Raw genomic sequence first — 23,026 nt, 5'->3', positions numbered from 1 at the left:
TATCCCTATCCATGTGTCATATACTGGTATTTACCTATGCAGCACAGAGGCTCAGTGGTTAGTACTTCTACCTTGCAGGTTTCTGGGTCTGTTGCCAGTATGGATTCTTTAGGAAGAGCCAATCAACTCAGAAGTGACAATTTGGTTGTGTTAAGTTTGGGTTATGATCTGCTGGCTTTTTATACATCCGGGGATTTAAGTGGCAACGTCTTATGCAGCAGTTCCTGGCTAAATTTTAATGATTGGTGTAGTAGGAGGAATTTCAACATTAATTAGTTCTCTATATTTGTAAAAATTTAGCCAACACCTAATTACAAAACCAAAATATTTATAAAAGAAGCATACAGGGGTTTGTTGGCAAAGACTTTCAGATACTTTTACTCAATAATATTACACCTATATGGACATGTTATTAATCCATTCCAAATCAATCCGAGACAAAAACAAAAAAGTAGTACCATTTGTAATGGCCACAAATTGGTACTAAACATTGGACTACTGTATTTACCGAGCAGATACTGGGACTTAGTAAATATCCTAGAGCCTTAGTATACATAAGGGTATCAAGTCTAAGAGAGAAAGTCCTCGTATTGATACCAATTTTCAATAAATAGTTGTAGCTGTCTTTTTAGAGTTAACTCACACATTTCGCCTGAAACGTAGGTCTCCTCAGGGGTATTAATGGCTTGCTTAAAGGTAGTGCAACACTTATATAGGAAAGTGCCGCCAGACATGTCAAACTCAGATATTAAGGAAGGACTCTTTTGAACACACGGCAGTGACCTCACAGGACCCTGAAGTTTACCCCCCGGGCACATATGTTCAGATTTAAGGAAAACCCCATTATTGAAACCTCTTCTAGGAGGCTTGTGAACACCAATGGTTTTAAATAAACATCTAAGCTAAGGAAGCAAGGTTCCTCAAACTCCCACAGGAATCCATGCTCCTTACATCTGCTTATATATGGGTTGGACATGTCTGGTGGCACAAGTATAGATAAGGCATTGGTCAGTAATGGTAAGGTAATGTTAACTAATGGAGCATATTTTGTCTTTTCTATAAATGGTGCCATTAAAGCATTCATGTAACAAAGAGAAGGCAGCAGGAGCTTACATTTATGTTTTACCTGACAAGTATAAGCAGAATTCTTCATACAGCCAGGCAGATTACACCAAAGTTATAGACTATAGAAGGGTGTAGTGATGTTCTCTCTGCCCTCCCAGCCTCCTTAATGGACAATAACGGAGCAGCAGAAGACTGATAGAGCTTCTTTATGCATTCTGTGATATTTCCTCCTATCAGCATAACTATTGTAATCACATTTGTATTCAGCAAACCTGACTGTCCCCTATCTGTACCTGTTCTCCAAATCCGAATGCTGCTGTATAGAGAATTCTAATGCCGTGTCCGATTCAGCCACAGAATCACTGGCTGCATGAAAAATAGTTATGTATTAATGAACCGTCACATAACGCATCTTTTTGTGTCTTTTATATCTGCCTTTGTTTGCGCTTTATTACATTCCTGGTGGAGTGGATTTTCCAGGTACATTAGAAGCAGACATTTATTCTGCAATTGATGAGGTTGCTGAGCCGGGGGCCACACATCTGGATGTCCCCCGGTCTAGGTATGTGTGGTCGGATCACAAATGACCGCCCTACCACACGCAGTCTATTATACAAAGTGACAGCCATGTCACAGGGGCCAAGAAAAAAGGAACGAGTATTTTTCATCATGACGTAGGGTAATGAATGCTTTGGAATATGGATAAATGACTTCAGTAATGCTTTTTCAACATATTTAACTTTTAAAGGAATTTGCAGCCTCAGGGAGACCATTACCAAAGTCTGAATCTAGGGTGGATGGTGCAGGCCAGGTGTATGGAATCCTATGGGGTGCCTATAGAATTCTTTGCCATTAGAGGAAATATTTCTAATGATTTCCCATTATTCACTGCGAGTACCAAAAACAGACTCATGATACTTCCAACACAATTACTGAACAAAAGGATCTTTTCTATTTATTGGATAAGTTATTGCAGAAATTGAAAAAACAAGACCACTTGTGATCTTAGGCCAGATTTTAGTGCTAGTTCACCCAAAACCATTCTTTATATTTTTGGTTGAAGTCAAAGAGTTAAAGTAGATGGTAACCCTTGATTGCTATATTTTTATTGTTAATTTTTATCTCCTTTTTTTTTACTTTTTATTAACCCCTTAATTCTTTTTATTATAATTACTGCCGTCAAAATGCATTCCAACCTGGCATTTCTCAGAACGGGCTTCTTGATGGTGACATTTAACTGTGCCTACGTATGTGTGTTAATATGGCTGATTGTAATCCAAGGGACAGAATGGAATGACAGGTGCATATTTGGGAATTGGGTTATAGATAAAGAAAGATTATTTGCTGTAACTGCTTAAAAGATGTTAGATGGAATTTGGCTTTAATGTGTTACTCAAGAACCGTACAAATTCTCCGTAATTGTCACTAGAAACCATGGTTGGGGACAGTATAACAAATGAATGCTGTACAGATAGTGCAGTTCTTTTATATGGGGAGGGAAGGATTAGTGTGAATCTGCCTTATTATATAGCACCGACATATTACACAGCGCTTTACAAAGTCCATATCCTTGTCACTAGCTGTCCCTTAAAGGTTCTCACAACCTAATGTCCCGCCATAGGTATATGTATTTATGTATGTTAATGTTTAACACCGCAGCATTTCAATAAGGCCATAGTCATGTCACTAGCTGTCCCTCCAAGGGGCTCACAATCTAATGTCCCTACCATAGTCATATGTCATTACCATGGTCTAAAGACAATTTTAGGGGAAGCCAGTTAACCTAACTGCATGATTTTGGAATGTAGGAGGAAACCCACACAAACACAGGGAGAACTGGCCATGCAGATAGTCCCGGCTGAGATTTGAACCTGGGACCCACCACTGCAAAGGCCAGAGTGCTAACCACTGAGCCACCATGCTGCCTTCTGTGTACTTCCCATTAGAAAACAAATTGGGGTAGTTACACCATATCGTCACCAGAGACGACTGCGAACCGTAAAGTCTGGGTAAAACTGCTATGTCCTTAGATGACTCTGTCTTAAAGATAGCACCACTCCGGTTATTTTACTGCAGAACAAAATATTTTTTACCCTGAAAGGAAGTGGAATAATAGTAGATCTATTGGCAAAATCAACGGGTCAAAAACAGTGGGGTTCAAAAATATAACTGCCTAGCTTCATATGTCAGTATATGAAGTTGGGAACTGGGTAAAACTGTACTATGTGTATGTTATATGTCCGGTTTTAATTAGGGCTATGAGTGTACAACATGTTTATTATGCTGCTAAATATTTATATATATATATATATATATATATATATATATATATATGAATGTATATTATGCTGCTGATGTACTAAAGGAACATAAACTTTCCACATTGCAAAGTACATTGTGCTCTTGCAAGGGTTCTTTCTCTTAGCTTAGTAAATGAGAAGAACTGCTGACTTAAACCTTCCAATAATGCGATTTGTTTTCACCGTATGACGTTTTCACCATTCACTAAGCCAAGTGAATGATTTCTTGCTAGGCGATAACTCGCCTTGGTTAGTGAACAGCTCCCGGTAATCAGCCCCTATATGTTGTCTTTTTGGCTGAGTGTGATTAAAAATAGCAGCAAAATAAAACTTGTGCTTATTTGTCATGTGTTGGAAAGATATATAACTTGTTTAAACATTTGTGTGTTTAATTTTCTATCCGTGACACGCTCAGCTAACAAGAACTCAACATCTCTTACAAACCACAAGCCGGGGCGTCCTGTACAAAGTCACTGTAATACCAGGCTGTAATACTATGAGACAATGAACATTATAACTAAACTCCAAACAAAAAGCTAAATGCACACAGATGGGATACGTGAATATGCTGTGTACAGCATGGAGCTGTTTTACCTGCACAGGATTTGTATTTCTGGCTGGCCAGTTATGAGATTTACACAGCTCTGCTAAATCAAATTTGGATACATTGCTTGCATTCAAATATTGAGTTCACTATTAAAGAGAGTTCTTCAAATTATCAGTTTTAGCTTGCATTTCCAGATTTGTCATCTATCTGTATATCAGATTAGCACAATACACACCCCTCCTGGACATCTTATCAAAAATAGTCCAAGGGTAGGTCACCTGCTGGCTATACTGGTCCCCAGAAGAAGGACATAGCCAATAGTTCTCCTTCTTTCTGTCCTTGATTGATCATACTTATTAGGAGCCACACTCCTTATTGTCACAGTGATCTAGCTGCAGGACCTCTTTAAAATATTACTATTGAGCCCCATGACTTCTAGTTATGGGAATAGTGACCTTATGGCCCCGATTTATTAAAGCTCTTCAAGACTGGAGTAGATTGACTATTATATGAGAACCTGGGTGATACAGCAAACTGGAACTGCGAACTGGAATGGATTTCTTAAAAATAATTATTTACTATTACTTTGCAAATGGTTTCAGTCCTGGGCAAGATCTATTGCCAGGACCGCTGCCTGGAAAGAGATGATACACCTACCCATAGCAATATAATGGAGACTGAATCGGGGCGGCAGTGAGCGGTTCCGTTCTGCTGCGTGTTGTCAAATCTGCAAACACTGATTCTTTAAGAACTAATGCTGCGGTGCAAGCGGCAAGGTGCCAACCGCTGGGATCCATTTGTTATCAGCTGCTCCCGCCGCACGTCTGCCCATAAGGAGCACCTGTGCAAAAATGTATTTTTACATTTTTCATTTAAAGGACTAATTGTTACTCCTGACTATAATGATAAAAAAAGAATACAAAACCAGATTACATTCTTTTGCAGATGTCGGCACTATACATATATACTTTTCCCGTGATTACAGAAAGGAAAGGGTTAATTGTGAGGAGGATGGCTGTCTATTTTTGCTTTGCATACACTTGGCTCTTGTGTTTCCCACACACAGTATTTTCGCAGTGTAAACTTTGCTTTTACTGCATTCTTCCAGACATGCAATCACTTGGACCGTTCTATGCACAAATCTTAGCGGAGTTTCCAAACATGCTGCAAGGGCCCTTGAAACCAATCACAGGCATGGTCACACACATATACAGAGCCCCATTGTCCGGGTTGTTTTATTTGTGGGGGAGACAACAGTAGTTAAAACGCAAAGATATTGCTGAAGGTAAATCCTTTGTTCAACTTCCACAAATAATGCCAATAATCCAATAATCTGTATAAACATAAAAATATCATCAGAGGGCCGGTGATGTGCGCATTGTATGTATCTTTGTACAGCCATGTATATGGCTGTTGCCATTCTTTCTATCAAAATAATAATAATAATAGCAGATTAGGGATAAATCAGCCTGGTGCTCTTTACGTTGTAGTGTAATTGAATTGTACATCAGGGAAAAAAACAAGACAACTTGTTTCACCTAAAATTGTCATCTGATCAAATCCAAATTGCAAAATGAGTGGAATTATTTTTATTATTATAATTATTATTATTATTATTATTAATAATAATAAACATGATTTATTTAGCTCAAACATATTACGCAGTGCTGTACATTAAATAGGGGTTGCAATGGACAGACAGATACAGACAGTGACACAGGAGGAGGGAAGGACCCTTGACAGAAGAGCTTACAATCTAGGAGGTGAGGGAAGTAACACACAATAGGAGAGGAGATGATTTGGTGAACTTCAGTTGCAAAGTTTTATTTTAGGGCTACTTTAGCCCCAGGTTAGTTGTTGGCATTGCCAAGGACCAATGTACTAAGGAGTAATGACCAGACATTCTTAACAAGGGCTCCATGGAACAATCAGATGTTCCCAGGGATTCCTTGAGTTGTGGCTCATCTCACATTCAATGGTGTCTGCATTGTCACAAAGTCATAGCCACTTGGATAGTCATTGACATGATACCAATGATCTTGTCTGAATTCTAACCATCATTGTAAGGGGGGCGTCTTCACACTGAACAAGACCTAAAAATCTTTTCATTAGTTCCAATAGTGTTTGAGAAAGTCTGGAAAAAAGAGAGGGGAAGGGTGCCATTGGAGCATTAAAAATGTTTTATTTACAGTAACATCTGTTAGGGTTGTCATGTACAATTGTTATTGTTAACCTCTTAAAGTACTACTTAATCCCAGGCATGTTAAACAGATACTCGCAATTTCTGTTTTGGTAAAAATGCTAAATAATATTATTATTTTTAATAAACAGGATTTATATAGCACCAACATAATACACAGCACTGTACATTAAATAAAGTTTGCAAATGACAGATGAATACAAACAGTGACACAGTAGGATGGCAAAAGGCCCTCCCCCGAAGAGCTTACAATCTAGGAGGTGTGGGAAGTATCACATAATAGGAGGGGGAAAGAAGAAATAATAAAAGTAATAGCAATATATATACGATTTTATTATTTATCCTAAATAACCCTAGATATGATGGCTGTGGCAGAACATTAAAACAGCATTTTGGGTCTTTATTTATTTATTAATATTATTATTATTACCAACATTACAAATTAAAAAAGAATTCTAATATCCATTTTATTCTTTTCCCTACTAATACATATTTAACAGACCTCCCTCCATTGAATGAATTTACTTTCAAATAAATTTACTCAAATTCCTAAAAGCATATTGATGGAATGATGTATGAAAGAAAATCCAAACTTTTGAGTTGTCACTGAAACAGAAATCTATTTTATGTTTTATTATTTTCCATTTTGTCATTAATGATATTTATTTTCACATTTACACAAACAGCTGCAAGGACCAGTGGTGAGACAAAGTATAAGCTGCAGCATTTTTTTTGCCACCCTAATTTATTAAGGCTAGTTAGTAAAAATTAATAAATATTATTTTAATAAAGCAAATCTAATGTCAGCAAGCTCCGGTAATAATATATGAGAAGGAAGAATAGATTTATTTTTAATAAATAAAGACAATTTTTAGAAATCGTTTGAAATGTCTTATTCTCTACTGTTCTTGTTCCCTGGAAGGTCCCTTTCTTGGAAGTCTTTCTAAGATGAAGTTATGGGCTGTTCTGGCTGTCTGCATTTTGCTGTCGAGCTCTGTGTCCAACACTCCGTTGCCTTCACACTGGATAGCTGGTAAAAGGAAATCTAGTCAAGAGTCCCAGCTGGAGGACGAGGACACGGCTTTGGGGATGTACGAAGCAGCTCCTGAGCGTCCAACTGGCATACACAGCCAGCAAGATGTGCAAAACCTTTGTGAGTATGGCTGTGTATTCTCTTTATTATATCTCTCCATCATATTACACCACTAAATGTACAGTAAAATGAGAGAACGTACCCAGTTAAGCTGGGTGGGAAGAAGTTGTAGGCGGGTGGCAGCCCTGTATTGGGACCCAGCTCTTCAGTACCAACCCAAAAACAGCCGGTTGGTGCACCCGGCTAAAAGTGGTCAAGGAGAACACTGACATTGGAGCTCCTAAAGGAATGTTGGTGGTCTTGGAACTTCTTGATTCTTTTATAACTTTTCACACAGCCCTGCTGGTCTAGTATTTCCTTGCAGTTGGGATAAAAGCAAGTCCTGCAAGCAAAAAAAAGTTATATGTAATTGCTGTTGATTTTTTTTTCCTGGTGATGTGGTATAGAAAATGAGACAACTGTTTTGCCTTGGTATTTCTGGTAACATACCTTTCTCTGTATGGGGAGATGCACAGCCACAAGCTTCTGTGCACAGTGTTTAGGAAGTAAGAAGGGGTGTGGGGTTTGGTGGCATTGGTGACACTACACACTGTACGGGTCATCAGGGGCCAATTCTGGTACCTGTTTGACTGTCCAGTGACAGGGAGTTCTATTTAGGAGCTGCCTTACCACAAACTCTCATTGGTGTCCCATACAGATGTATTGCACTCCACTAGCTTTGAAACTCTTGTGATCTGATCTTTTTAAAGTTATATGACCATATAAGATACATCGCTCAATCCTCGGTAGCCTGCGGTTTATGAATAGGCAGTAAATAACGAGTCATAGTTTGTAACAGTGCAAAGTATAACAGAGAGTGAATAGAGGTCTATAATGTTACTAGTCAAGGGTAGGTATATCTATTAATGTTATTGTTGTTATTAAACAGGATTTATATAGCGCCTACATATTATGCAGCGCTGTACATTAAATAGGGGTTGCAATGGACAGACAGATACAGACAGTGACACCAGAGGAGCGGACCCTGCCCCAAAGAGCTTACAATCTAGGAGTTTGGGGAAGTATCACACAATAGGAGGGGGATATGGAGTTTTGGGAATTATTTAGGGTAAGAGACAGAAGATGGAAGCTTTTAGTATAATATCTTGATGGCCGTTTTTGTCTTTGTGTGAGTTCAGTAGGTCTTTAGGCAAAGCGAACCACCAAAAACTTTCTTTAGCCTGGCTAGAGCCAGAATCTGGTTCATACAGCAGAGGTGTCTCCCCTTTATAGGATTCAAGTTTCATCTATTTCTCGGCATTGACCCTCTCCCATTGTATTATATTAGGTGGATCTGAATAGGGTGGACAGGACAGAGACCTGGTTATCTAATCTCTCATTTTGGCTGGGAGGCCAGGTGATACTGTTAGCAGTGTAAGTTTCCGACCCTCTTTACAGACATGGGAAGGGGAATCCTGTGTCTTTTTTCACACTAAGAATCCGTGAAAAGAACCGAAGAAAGAAGCCTTTATTAATCTCTGAGAAGAAGGCTTTGACCTCGGCACTTTCATGTCATATTCCTTACCCAGCACAAATGGAGTAGCTCTGGATTAGCCTCTGGCATCTCCACTATGATATAATAAGCAGTAAAACAGATTAAATGTAAAGGCCTTTGATGCACTCTTGGAACAATTACAATGAGGAATTTGGTGTACAAAGCAAGAGCTACATACACTTGCTTAAAATATAAATTGTTCTGATATAGATATCATATGAGATATGAGATAGATTTACTAAATTCCCATTGCTGTCTATAAGTGATTCTAGTTCAACTCTAAAAATACTTGTAGTCCCTATTTATTAAAAAATAGATTCCTTTGAGAGCTGAATATTGTTCTCGGTGACATCAATTGAGATATTATTTTTTGAGACATGCAATGCCTTCACTTTGCGTGCTCCTATGCTTCATCCACATCAGTGCAGTGTATAGTACCTTCTCACCATAACCTGTATGGTTGTACTCTTGTTGGGTCCAAAGCCCCAGGCCACAGGAGCCACACTTCTTTACACTCTACTTTTGTTGGCCAAGGACCCTACAATAGCTGTATGCAGTTTGGAATAAATGGATCTATAACAATAGTTCATACTCGCACAATACACCTGATGTTCTGGATGTGCATCTGATTGATGGGGTGTAAAAGAACCAGAAATGGAAGTCCAATCCTCATATTTTGGGGGATTTATGAAGGAATGGGACATTCTTGTTCTAGGAAGATAATGTTAAAGTAAAGTAATTTTTTTGGGAACTGTACAGCTCTGCAGCCCTGTACATAATGTCAGAAGTTAGGGGCATGAAAACAATATGATGATGAATTATGATATATATATAAGATATATATATATATATATATATATATATATATATATATGATATGATAGATGAATAATTTGAATTGTCATTATAGAATGTACTAGATATAAATATGGGCACATTTATAAAGCACCATAATTTTTTTTAGTAAATTGACTAACATACTGAAAGAACTTGATAAGAGAAAAAAATGGGCCCATGTAGTTGAATGCAGTGAAACTTTGCCATGCTCACATTATAAAGCAGTAAATAAAGCTCCATGATGTGACCATTTACAGCCAATTGACTGGATTGGCCTCTAATCATGGAACTTTTTGCTTCATTGAACAAAAGTATCCTTGACTCGGTCTGCTGTCTACAAACCAGTGCATTGATCTTTGAGTAGTGTAAAAGCAGGGTGATAGAGATATCTGCTCTTTTTGAATATGCCCCTATGGCCATTTTCTTTAGGTTTCTAAATGCTGTTGGTATTTTTGTGTGTGTTTAACTATTTACCGGCAGGATTTTAGGGACCCTCTGAGGTCCTAAAAGCTTTACTGTTTTACAATGGAAGAATCATACACCTATCTGATGGCCCATTTCACATACCTCTTCTCCGTTCCCGCACTCCAGCCTCAGAGAGCCTTTTTGGCATTTGATTCCTTGGTGTCATTCCTTCTGATTTCTATGTAACTGCAGGATTCAGCAGTAATGTAGGGGGTTAGATGATGGATCTGGTGCACTGACAAAGGCATCTGACTTTCCAAAAGTGTTGAATGAGGAACAGGTTTTTTGAGGCTTCAGTGCTGAAACGGAGAAGCAGTAGAAACAATGGGCCACCAGAGAGGGGAGAATACTTTGAAAACGAAGTGTGCAAATCTTTAAAGACCACTATATGGTCTTAGTAAACTTTTATCATGATGTGGAAGTTTCCAAAGGGCCTCTGCCCTCACTATTGACCTTAAACAAACCCATAGCATGTACCAGCATTAAAGCGGGAACCCTTGCCCTTCATACATCTTCAAGGTCACTGGCACAAACTCTTGCAGCATTTGGATTAGCCTAATGGCTAGAATAGCCTGTGTGAAGATTTGTATAGTACATGTTTCCTTTAATATTCATGTAACAGTATAAATATATGATAAGTAGGATCAGTTCACAGGTTGGGGGTACAATGGGAGCAGCAGTAGGTGTGACTGCTCTGTGCCATAGGTGAAGGTCTATGATAAGAGCTGCACACATCTCTGTATAACATCTGGTGAGCTGTACAGCTGTTGCCCAGATGTCTTCTTCCCTCCAGTTGCTCCCACTGAGCTTTCCAGTGTTTGATAGGTATTTGCTGTATGTTGGATGAACTTCCCAACTTGTTAATGACGATGGAAAGAGTAAACCATGCAAGGGAAACATTGTGTGGGGGCACCAAATGAGCCTCTCTATTTGCTTATGGAAATAGATACGGGTTCATTTACTTCTGCTGTGATTCTGCCATTCTTCCCCTAGAACCTGATTTATTTGAAGCTCTCCAAGGCTGGAGAGGATACACTTTCATCAGTGAAGCTGGGTGATCCAGCAATACTGGAATTGATTTACTAACAAATGTTTTGAATCTTGGGCCAGATCCATTACAGGTTTGCTGGATCACCCAGCTTCACTGATGAAAGTGTATCCTCTCCAGCCTTGTAGAGCTTTAATAAATCAGGTCCATTATTGTATGAACATCTTCAGGTTGACTATGCAGGGACACATGAATCTGATCGTAGGTGGTCACTAGCGAGGTTACATTTTTGATACCATTTGGAGTCTTTAAGTGAAATCATAATTGTTCTGTATATTTTTGTTTTTTACACATTTTCTTTGGTCTCCAACACCTGCAATACTAAATGCAGCTGATGTGATTTATGTGTAGTAAACGCTAATTTATATATTGATAATCATGATGGCCAAATGACTAGTTTGCAATGTATTGGAGTATGACCAAAATTAGGTAAATTATAGCATTTCATTATAAATATTTAATTGCTCTGGTTTGTAATCTGCAATCGTATTGGTTAACATCGGATAATACATTGCATATCAAACCCCTTTTTTGTTTTACTGAAAAAGCCCCTAGGTCCTAAATATTTTAGTTGCTTTATAAAATAAGTCCTAAGGTCTTGATCCTGACCTTCATTCATTGGTGAGGACTTTTCACATGACCTAAAACAATAGTTCGGCCAGGAGGGAATTAAGCATTGGCTGGACCATTCTTCAAGGTAAAGGGAGATGGACACAGAAGGAAGGGTGTGGGCTTGGACAGTGTAACGTAATCACGTCAGAAGAATTCCATTGCATGTTTAGAGAATTATACAATACATGGCATATAAAATCACAGAGGAACCTCTTGTTATTTTCAGAAGGCATCTTGCACACACAGGAACATGAACTTAAAATTACACTAAATAAAAAACACTTGTTGCTTTCTTTCAAGTGTAAGTGAAAAGCAGATGTAGGAGAACAGAGAAGTCAATGTGTTCTACCTTATTGTGTGCCACCAGTGTGACGTGGTGGAACAGTTGTAAATAAGCTGATGGCTTTTTAACTTTCCTGAAGTTTTTCACTAATCTACAAGCTAGCTAATGGTTTTGCCAGCAAGCAGAGCACAAGAAGGGCCAAATGGTGTCCAGAAACCTTTCCTCTGAAGCACTGAAATTAGCAATATGTTTAACATGTTATCGCTTCCAACAATAATCAAGTTTAGTCATTTTAGGACACCGGGTTGAGCCCTGCAAATACCTCCAATATGTCCCTTGTAACCAGTTGTACTTAAATAACCAATGGTGTTTAGTTTACATTGAAGGCTGGTGTGGCTCTGCCTATTATACAACATTAAACCCCTTTGAGCAACCCAGTGCCATTAAGAAGGACTAAACTTCCATGGCCATGGACATGGTGCCTCCTGTGTGGCATATAAAGTGAAATTCCCTTATGAGTATATGTGGGGCACAAAATGCATTTTCTTCCAATAGTGAACTGTTAAATGACGGTTCAGGGAAGGACTTCTGGCTTTTGCAAGTGTAATTTCCAATAGGGGCCTCATTGCTTTTGCCCCTCCATCCATGAGCTGGAATGCCTTTGGAAGGGTTAGCTATTGCCTGATTTCAGTTTATGTTTTTTTTTTAAATTTGAAGTTATCGTTGTAACTACTGTGCATCTTGCTTTGCCTCAGGTACATTACTATAGCCTAGTATAGGTAACACAGTGGACTTTGCATCGCCAGGTCCCAGGTTCGAATCTTGGCCAGGGTACTATCTGCATTGAGTTTGTAGGTTCCCCCATGTGAGGTGGGTTGCGTGGTTTGCCCCCAAGTACTCGTGGTTAGTTTAATTGGCTTTCCCCCTAAATTAACCTTAGACTGTGGTAATGATATATGACTGTGGTAGGGATTTAGATTGTGAGCCCCATGGAGGGACAGCTAATGACATGACTATGGACTGCGCTATATAAATACTGGTTAATAATAGTAAATGACCACTTAAGTCATCCAGTAGTTAACCAGCATACCCTGATGCAGCTGAAGTGGAGATTGACTATGTTTGACCAGCATACTTATAATTTTAACGTATACACAGCTTTCCTGATAGATGTATGTGCCAAGATCAAACTACAAAAATGAGAACAGACTGACTTATTTCAGACAGAAACAGGGGATGATATAATAGAAGTTGATGAAGCATACGTAATCTCCACGTGAAAAAACCCTGATTGAACTTTTGTGTTATGATTTCTGTTTCCACTCCATTGTTACAAATTGGCTTTACTAAAGTTGGCTGTAAACTGTGTCCTAGATCAGTTGTTTTGTAAAAATTAAACAAACATGTCAGACAATTATATGGCATTAAATTGAAAGCATTATCTCATAACACCAACGTTTTTTTCTCTCTGTTCACAAAGCTTGAGTACAGTTAGCACCCTACATCTATCCCTACATCTACCCTACGGCACCTATCTGCCCGCTACTCAGCGGGCATTATCGGCAGTACGGGAGTCACCATGTGTGCACAGGGAATCCCCTGCATCATTAAAGTGGACATTTTCTGTGTGGGACCCACACTCACACTAACCTCATCTATCCCTCTCCAAATCTGTCCCTCTTTGCAAAAAATTTGGACACCCCTGGTCTAGAGGTAGATATGGCCACTAAAGGGACCCTATGCCAAAAACAATTCTTGGGACTCCATTCAACTACCTCCAGCTTCAAGCTATTGTTTGCCCCGGATAAACAGATATTTTAGATGAGGGGTAGCTTTTATTGATACCCTAAACAAGTGTTATTCCATATTTCTAACATGGGGAAACCCTTGAAATAAAGTTCAGGTCTCAGATAACCCCTTCTATGATTACTATACCTATAGCTCACTGTATATGAATGTGTTGGTTATTTGGAAGAATGCCTCCTACAGTACTGACCATTTTTACCAGATTTTTAACGGATACATTTTAATGGATTACCTAAATGGTCTTTAGGCTACTGGGTCAGCCAAAATGAGGGAAACAAGTGGATGAAATGTAGCTAACTAAATTGTCCTATAATCCATTGTTACTTGGTCAGCCAAAAACAGTCACATGTAGATGAGTATTTTTTTGGATACCCTGAACTCTCTTAAAGTTGATGCTACTGGAGCAGCCATTGAGCACCAACTGGATCCCATCACCCACTTGGGCCACCTATAATATAAATTCTTTTCATACTCCTCCAGGACCTCGGTACTGTTGTATTTTCTGCACAAATGGTATGTCTGTCCCTGGTCTGGAAGAGGCAGCATTTATATAAATTTCTCATCCTTTTCTGGAAATGTATGCCTGGCTAATTAAATGATCTGTTTATTTTCTCATTTTCATATGAGACAACATACCAGTAAAAGTCACTGTGATCTGACCCTGATACTCTCTGAGTTACTATATTTTCTCTGGTGAGTCACATTAGTTATCTAATTCTGCAGATTTGCTTTGAGTCCAATAGTTTTGATGTGCTGGCTGAGTCACAGAGAAGAGAAGTAGTAAACCGTCACCTGATACTCTCACTGTTATTACCATTATAATCAATGACAGGTTTGTGTTACACTCTGCAAAGTCATCTATCAATATGTATACACCTGTGTGTTCAGGAAATATTTCACAAATACAAAGATGTGTCATGGCATTTGGGAATTACTTTCATAACAAATTTCAAACACTTCCATCTTTTCCATGACTGCCATCAATAATACTTTGCAGAAACCAGATTCATAATTACTATGCAAATCTGTAATGCTCCGGGGCTAAAGGCTGAAATATAAAGACTATTGCAGAATAAATGAAAGAAGCTGGGATTCTTTTTCCGCTCCATTATTAGGACAATTAGGGATAAATACCAGGAACAAGCCTATTATCAGAGTTTGTGTACTAGCTGGCTTGCTTGAGTTTACCAGTTGACCTAAATCATGTTTTTATCCCAACAGCAGAGAATAAATTAGTATTCTTGATAGGTGAATGTTCAGTATTGGTGTTAGGAGATGCTTATCTGTCCAACGTTCACATGCTATGTGGCATCGCAGTATCAAACACTGTTTTTTCTGTCCAGCGATGTCATTTGCAGTAGCAAGGAGAACTACGAAATACTAAATAATAATAATAATAATAATACGAAATAATTCCCTTTAGCCGTGCAAGCTCAAATGTAATTTATCGGCATCCCCAGCACACACTGTGAGGCTGTGCACAGTTAAAGGGGATTGTAAAGGCAGATTAGTTCCCGACTGACATTGGCTGCTGGGACTTTAAAGCCTCTCTGCTCCCAGTCACCAGTGCCTGTTGTAGCATTTAGTTGGGCGAATCTGTGTTGGAAAGGTTCCCATCTGATTTGCTGTTGCTGCCATTGCCTGTTTCTGACCCTGCAAGTTTGTGCCACTAAGTCCTGGGGCAACTGTGTGCTGAGAAACGCAACCAGTCTCCCGAGGCTGAAGGGGTTGTTAGATTGGGGGACTGGTGTCTGGTGAGTACAAGTACTGACCAGGGCCTTACATTTGGAATGTAATAGATCCACATATCTGGAGTATCCAATGGCTTATAAGTATAGCAAGGAGATTTAACTAACAAATTCATTGCAAAGCAGAAAAAAATAATTCCTAAAATGTCACTGTTTTTAACTGGCAAACATGTGCTAATTTATTTAAAACTAATTAAAAAAATCCTAATCAAAAACCTCTAGCTAAGATTCCTTCTTAAAAAAGGGTAGAACCCCTATCAAGTTTTTGTTAAAAAAAAAAAAAAAAGCAGGTTGAAGGCACTGGATCCAAGATTTGTTAGGTTCCTCTGCCTGAAAATAAATTCATATTTATGTTGCAGACAACAAGGACTCTTGAGTAGCTCCCGATTACAATGGTTCATTGGAAGAACACAGAACAGTGTAGGAAGAACAAAAGCTTCTAAAATAAGGGTCAGTATATTCCTGAGCTTAAAATATCCCTCCATAAACCCACAAGTCTAACATTCTATTCTGATTTGCTGTTGAAAATATATGTAAACTCTAACAATAAACTTACAAGCCAAGAAATCTAGTTTGTTGATAACTTCCCCCCTCTGCCTCTGCTGGATTTATTATTTGCCATTGTTATTCATTTTCTTGATAGGCTACAGAACATCTCCCCTATTTAATGTACAGCACTGTTATGTCGACGCTATATAAATGGTATTTAATAATATTAATAATCTTTTCTCTAAGATATAAAAAAGGGCAGATGGGGATTTTTGTAGTCCTAACATATTACCTTTTCTTGGGGTGCAGCTCTGCTTCTCCATAGACACCAGTGTGTTGTGGGAGAACATTGGATGAAAAAACAAATGCAACCATCATATCTGTTATGTTATATTTTTGTTCTTGGGTTTATTGTGCCCTACTAAATAGGGAATTGTGAAACTTGGAGGGCCTTGTGTGTTTAGACAAATACATGCTGTTTGGTGTGTAGCTTTATTATAGTGGTACCGGTAACGTTCCACTTTGTTCTTGGGAATTCCTGTGTCTACAGGAATATGAAACGTTCTTCTTTTCTCTAAACCTTGAAGTTTTTGTTGAAGTCTGTGTACCCTCTATAAAGATTCTCTAGATCCTCTAGAAATAAATATTCTGTTCATAAAAGTCAAAGATTCCCAAGAAATGTCAAATTTTGTTTCCAAACGAATATTAAAAAATAGTAAATTATCCATGTGTTGCTGCAAATATCTAAGGCTACATACACACGTGCAATGGTCCTCGTCCGATTATGATCAGCTCAGGGACGATATTGGATGAGAATCTGGAGTGTGTACAGCGCTCATCATCTAAACGACCGTCCTGGCGGATGCATGGACGACGAACGATCTTAATAGAAGTGAAGGGGGAGAGAGCCCAGCGGGGCGCCGCCCCATCAATCTCCCCCTTTACTCTCCATAGAGCAAAACGGTGATGTACAGCACTCGCTCATGAATCGTGCAGTCGTTCCAACGACAAATATTGCATGTGTGTACATAGCCTAACAAAGCCCATTGATCATTGAACAGCTCTAGGCAAATATAAAAAATACTATTTAGTCAAAAATACATTATGTAGAATTAACATATGTGCCTGGAACTTCATCTCAGACTGGAAATAGGAGATTTTTTCAGCCAATCAGACTGGATGTGTGGTTTTGCATAACATAGAAAAAATATTAAAATCTCTGCCATTTTTTTTTTTGAGGGGGGGTTGAGGTGGGGGGGGTTCCCATTGGGGAGAATCTCCCCAATGGGAAAATTCTCCCGCTCAGACAGAAATCATCAGATGTTTTATCATCACTATGATCACATCACACAGACAATAGGCTTTAGTTCCGTTAGGGAGAGTGAATCTTTGCAAGGTACAATCCCAATGAATAAATGAATGATAAAAATCCCATGCATTTGCACGGTAGTTATTTAAATCTGTCCTGGCAAATCACTAAAATGTTCCTTGGTGGAGAATTTCCTAGGTCCATGTGTTTCAATAGCAGTAATAAATTCTCCACCAGGGAAAGTTTCAGTGAATATCAGATTCCCTGCTTTATAAATAGAACCCTTTAAGGCTTTCCCACAATATCAAAAACCTAGTTTTGATACATTGTAACATTCTGACCATTGTTACCAGTGACCATTGTGTTAATCTGGACCTATGACTTACATTCCTTACATTCACATGGATCAGAAGCACAGTCACTATTGGCAGATCACAATTATAGTTGTCAGCCTTGAATTGGAAAAAAAAAAAAGTTTTATATGCTATGTACACGCGTCAGATGAATATGGCTATAAGAGGAGCCTCAGGGCTCATCTCGGAGGAGAATCTGACATGTGTACATCGGTCCTCCAACGTCTTTCATGTATCCATCCTGGCAGATCCATGAATGACGGAACCCAAACGACCTCAATGGAAGTGCAGGGAGGAGAGCACAGTGGGGTGCCGCTCCGTCATTCTCCCCCCTTCTATAGAACAGAATAACAGAATGGTGCTATATGTACAGCACTCATTCATGCATCTTTTAGACTTTTGTTGTTGGAAACGATCATGAAAGATCGTTTCCAATGATAATAATCCAGCGTGTGTACGCAGCGTTAGCCAGCCATGTGATCCTGGCTGGGAGCTCCCAATCATCAATCCAGGATTTTCTTCCAAAAGCAGTGAGATCCAACATGGCTGCCCTTTTATAGATCATTTTAAACTAAGAAGTACTTAATACATTACTACAGGCTAATATCGTTGTTTATGCTGAGCTGATCTTTTTCAGATGTAAATCTGAAAGACAATAAATGGCTATGGTTTCCTTTAACTTAGCAAATTCCATATTCCAGCAATTACAGACACAACATTCCCTTCCATGCATTCTTAGCATACTGAATTTTATATCTCCATCACATATGGTACTGGAAAACCGTGGCGTGTGTTTCTGATTTAGAATGTGTTTACGGTTTATAAAATCGTAGATTTGTTTGGGCGCAAAATGAGTTTTTTTTTATTTTGCCGTCTTTATTTTTCTATTGATTGGTCTTTGTATTATTTGTGCACATCAAACATGGCCCCTCAATCACCAATCTGGGTCACGCACAGAAATATTTCCTCTGCCATTTGGGAGGTTGTTGAAAGAGATTTGCACGTTATGCAGGAAAGAGATGTAACCTTTCAAGGAATTACCCCCGGGGATAAATAAATATGATCAAAATACAAAAGACATTTGTAATAGTTAAACATTGGCGTGCTTATAGAGGGATTAACCCCCAAAATTAAAAAAAGCCCCTTATTGCAGAAGGCAGAGGTGTTGTTCCTTCTGCAATAAAATAACCTTCCCTGGATGATTGCAATTTTTTATTTTCTCCTTTCTTTTTTTCCTTATTATGATCTTTGGCCGTCTTGATTGTCCAGGCCAGAATGACATTACTGCCTGCCTGGAAGTTTATTCCTTTCTGGCAGTCACAGTTGAAGCATGGATTCCTCGGGTATTTTGTATTCCTGCCCTGCACATGTGCACCTCAGCAAATTGTGTCAAAAGAATATGACAATCAGGCAGGTAAGAATGCCTTTTGCAAAAGGGATATCACCTATCTCTTTCTGCAATAAAAGCCCTGCCCGATCCCAAATTGTGAAAGCGCTTTAATGTATTTCTTACAGATCTGTGCAGTCATCAAGTGTAAAGCTTTCTTCCCGTAACGAAGACCAGTCACAGACACAGGACCAGGTATCCTGCACAAGGTGAGACAGCCTCATTGTGCAGGATAACTGGTCCTGCACCCGCCAATAGTTTCAGGTTATATGCAGCACATGTGACTAATATTTCAAGAAACCTGGGATAGTTTGATCGGACAGTTGCCAATCTTATATTTGGAAGTCTTATATTTTATTCTAACTTTCAATTACCGTAGCCTAAAACAATTTGGTGATGTTTCGGGTGACAGCTTAAAAATATTTGATGTGTAGACAGGCTGCTCAACTGTTGGCCAATCAACCCAAATGATCACAAGCAATTGCTTTGAGGGGTAATAATCTACTATATATACATTACCTATTGTGTGCTAGTTCCCCCACCTCTTAGATTGTAAGCTCTTTGGGGCAGGGTCCTCTCCTCCTGTGTCACTATCTTTGTCATTTGCATCCCCTATTTAATGTACAGTGCTGCGTAATGTTGGTTATATAAATACTGTTTATTATTTATAGATATTAATAATAATAATGACATTATACCTATGCAGTAAACATTGGTATAGATGGGACTCAGCAGTTGGAACATTGTTTATACCAGAGGTCTTTTATTGACAATGTCCCCTAAAAAAAGGATCTGCAGAGCAGGAATATTTTTGGCTTTTTTCCATTGGATGAATGAAATGTTTGATATCTGTTTTCCATCCTAAACTAAACCGAAGAACACAGATGAAATACATTGCAGCTTCTGTAGATGTGCTGGCTGCATTTCTTTTTTTTTTATTCTGGTCAAGAACATTTTTAGCAAATATAGAACATATCTGTTGATTATACCGGAAATGCTGGGCTCTTGTCACTTCCTTTGAGGTGGCCTAGAAGTAAAAACAATGTTATACATCTTGTATGGAGTACTAATTCTATTGGCCACCATGTAAAGGAGATGAACAAAAGCAGACATCTTAAAGTCCAGCCAGGGTGAAAGGCATTGCTCCCTTTACATACACAATGGAGGAATGAGCAGAGATACCCAAGGACTGAGTGTGTAGGTTACAGATTTCCATAATAAAAAAGGGGAAAAACTAATGCAGACACTACACCCGGAACTATGCATTGTATTTTATTTTCATTTATGGGTTTATCTATGTTTATTCATATTCCCTGTACCTGGAACATCATTAAAAAAAAGTAATTTTCAAAGCAGGAACTTGTTGGAACAATATCAGTCATTATATACACATCTGGTGAGCACAGTTTCTAGGGGGATCCAGAAAATTATTGTATGAATGCAAGATTACTTTAGCCAAGCGTGAAGCTTTACACACTGGGTGCTAGCTGCCTTTGTCTCGGGGAAGAATAGTGATCATTGGGATCAGTCAAGGGTTCTCTGCAGAGGTCACATAGGCTTTGGACAGCCAATTGCTTCCCAATTTTAAGCTACATACAGACACTAGATTTTCACCGGTAATCAAGAACATTCATTGGTGCAGAAATCTAGCCCCCCAATGTTCCTTAGTGGCCAACCAATAAGTGATCCAGTAAGATCGGACACTAGGAGCCATTGCTGTTTCCTATGGGGAAGAATGTTATGATAGGAGTAAACTCCTTACAGCAAACAGACCTTGTAATAGATGAAGTGACCGCCATGGATGGCACCTTGTAGAATGGTGCTGTGTAGGACTCATGAAAATAGAAAATAATCTCACCAGCACTCCAAAGTACAGAATTCTTGCTTTAATATAAAAACAGTCAACATATTGAAAGTCAATGTTTAGGGGCCATTCAAGTCCTATGTTGCTTTGAGAATGGGACCCTGCGTGACCCTGAAATGTTGATATTTCAATATTTTGTGACAGTGATTTTATAAAAGAGAATCCTGTACATTGGAGTGCTGGGGACTTCATCTGTTTTTCTATGGGGAGGACGCAGCAGGACGGCTCCTGCTCATTCTCCTCTCTCTATAGAACGAACAATGTTGTCTGTGCAGTGACAATGATCTAGTACAGGCATGTCCCGCCCGGGGGATAATTGCGGCCCGTGTTCAGATTTCCACAGGGCCGCAGCCTCTGTCATAAAAATAAATATTATGCGGCCCTACCAGCACTTTTGACCAAAGTATAAAATGCAGGCGTACAAAAAAGCTATTTTATATTACATTAGAGTTGATCAACCACATTGCAATTATCGGCCCGCTACTCGGCGGGCTTAATCGGCAGGATGGGAGTCCCCATGTGTGCACAGGGAATCCCCTACGTCATTATAGGGGGTGTGAGCAGTACGGGACCCGCACAGACCACTCCCATTTTGATTCTAAGAACGTGCTCTACACGGAGCTCGCACTGACACCGAATGTGTGCCGATGGATGTGAAATCCCTCACATCACCCTGGTGGGCGTGTGCTGTGCCGGACCTGCACAGACCACGCCCACACTAACCCCGAGTATGTGCTAACCCCGAGTGGTTGGCCCCACACATTTTCGTCTCACAAAATCTGGCCCTCTTTGCAAAAAGTTTAGATACCCCTGATCTAGTTTCTGTATTAAGTGTAAAAGCTATCAGTTTTGGCAGCAAACATCAAGTGGGAGCATCAGTGCATCCATTTTGTTTTGATTGACCATTTAGTTTTTTCATACCCTTACATAAGCATATTTAAGTATACACTTTGGAAAGTTATTTTGCAGTATTGATTAACACTAAATCCTGGCAGCAGAGAAAATCAATTAGACCTTTTCTGAACATTATCATGCTATACCATTTATTGAAGACAACAAAGGTGGTGAAAATGATTGGGATATTTGCTAGCTTGGATTGGAATATCTAAAGAAGTAATCATGACAATATACACAGAATACAAGATTCACTGAAAAGCACCTGAAGTATGGAATCTAGTGCAGCATACCTCCCTCAGCAACACATGGAATGAACTTGTATCACTGTACACAAGATGATATCTGATATTGAGGTATTCGGAGATCTCAGCTTTAGGCTTTCAATGTGTGATTCACTGACAGGTGATGGAATGGCATGAATTAGCAGCTAAATTCCAACTGGGATAGTAGCAGTTTCAATTCCACTGTGCAGTTTATTAACACTTTGAACAATAATAACTTTTTAAATTATATCAGGTTGTCCATTTGTTATCCTGTTCAGTGAGGGCCATTTCAGAGCCACGGTGAACCGCAGGAGTGGTTGGGAAGCATTTGTTTGCATGCAGTTGTGGCTGATCATGATGGGGTTCCAGAATTCAACAAGTCACTTATGGGCTGTCTTCGGAAGAAGGGCCACAACCACAGCTGTAGCTATGTACAAATGTTTTGCCAGCGGTGCAGGTCGGCACTCTTGGGCTCACAGCAGCAGTTTGCAAAGCATACAGGTGCGACCATCAATGGGGTTTTGCAGTGCAGGCATGAAAGTGGCTTAAGGCTGGTAAAAAATATTAAGCACAAAATGTTTTGTTACCTGCTGTGCCCGATTAGTATTTTTTGGAAGAAAAATGCACCATTAGTTCTTTTAATGAATCCCATCACTAATCTGCCCAGTTAAAGCGTACCCAAACTTAAAATGTTTACTTTATATAAAAGGATAGACAATAAAGTAAATATTAAATTGTTTAATTGATTTTTTAAAGCGCAACACCCTTTTTTTAAAAAATAAAAAAACAATGCAGCAACACCCCTTTTAATCAAGACAGAATGGGTGTGCAGAGCCTCCCGGGATACCTACGTCACACATCCCGGGAGGCCCTGGCTGCTCCTTGTACATACCTACGTCACGCATCCCGGGAGGCTCTGGCTGCTC

General features: G+C 39.2%; 1 protein-coding gene across 1 annotated transcript in view; it reads left to right on the top strand.

Annotated features, from left to right (window-relative positions):
• Positions 1-23,026, top strand: part of GDNF (glial cell derived neurotrophic factor) — a 43,433-nt gene that overhangs the window by 9,389 nt on the left and 11,018 nt on the right. Inside the window, exon 2 of the mRNA XM_072416612.1 lies at positions 7,035-7,265. Within this exon, the coding sequence (XP_072272713.1) occupies positions 7,061-7,265 (205 nt within the window). The 5' untranslated portion in view covers positions 7,035-7,060. The remainder of the gene's footprint in view (positions 1-7,034; positions 7,266-23,026) is intronic.

The sequence above is a fragment of the Pyxicephalus adspersus genome, chromosome 6, assembly GCF_032062135.1.
Source record: "Pyxicephalus adspersus chromosome 6, UCB_Pads_2.0, whole genome shotgun sequence".
NCBI classification, from domain to species: Eukaryota; Metazoa; Chordata; class Amphibia; order Anura; family Pyxicephalidae; genus Pyxicephalus; species Pyxicephalus adspersus.
The sequence above is the reverse complement of the archived record's forward strand: the minus strand, read 5'-3'. Positions and strand labels throughout refer to the sequence as shown.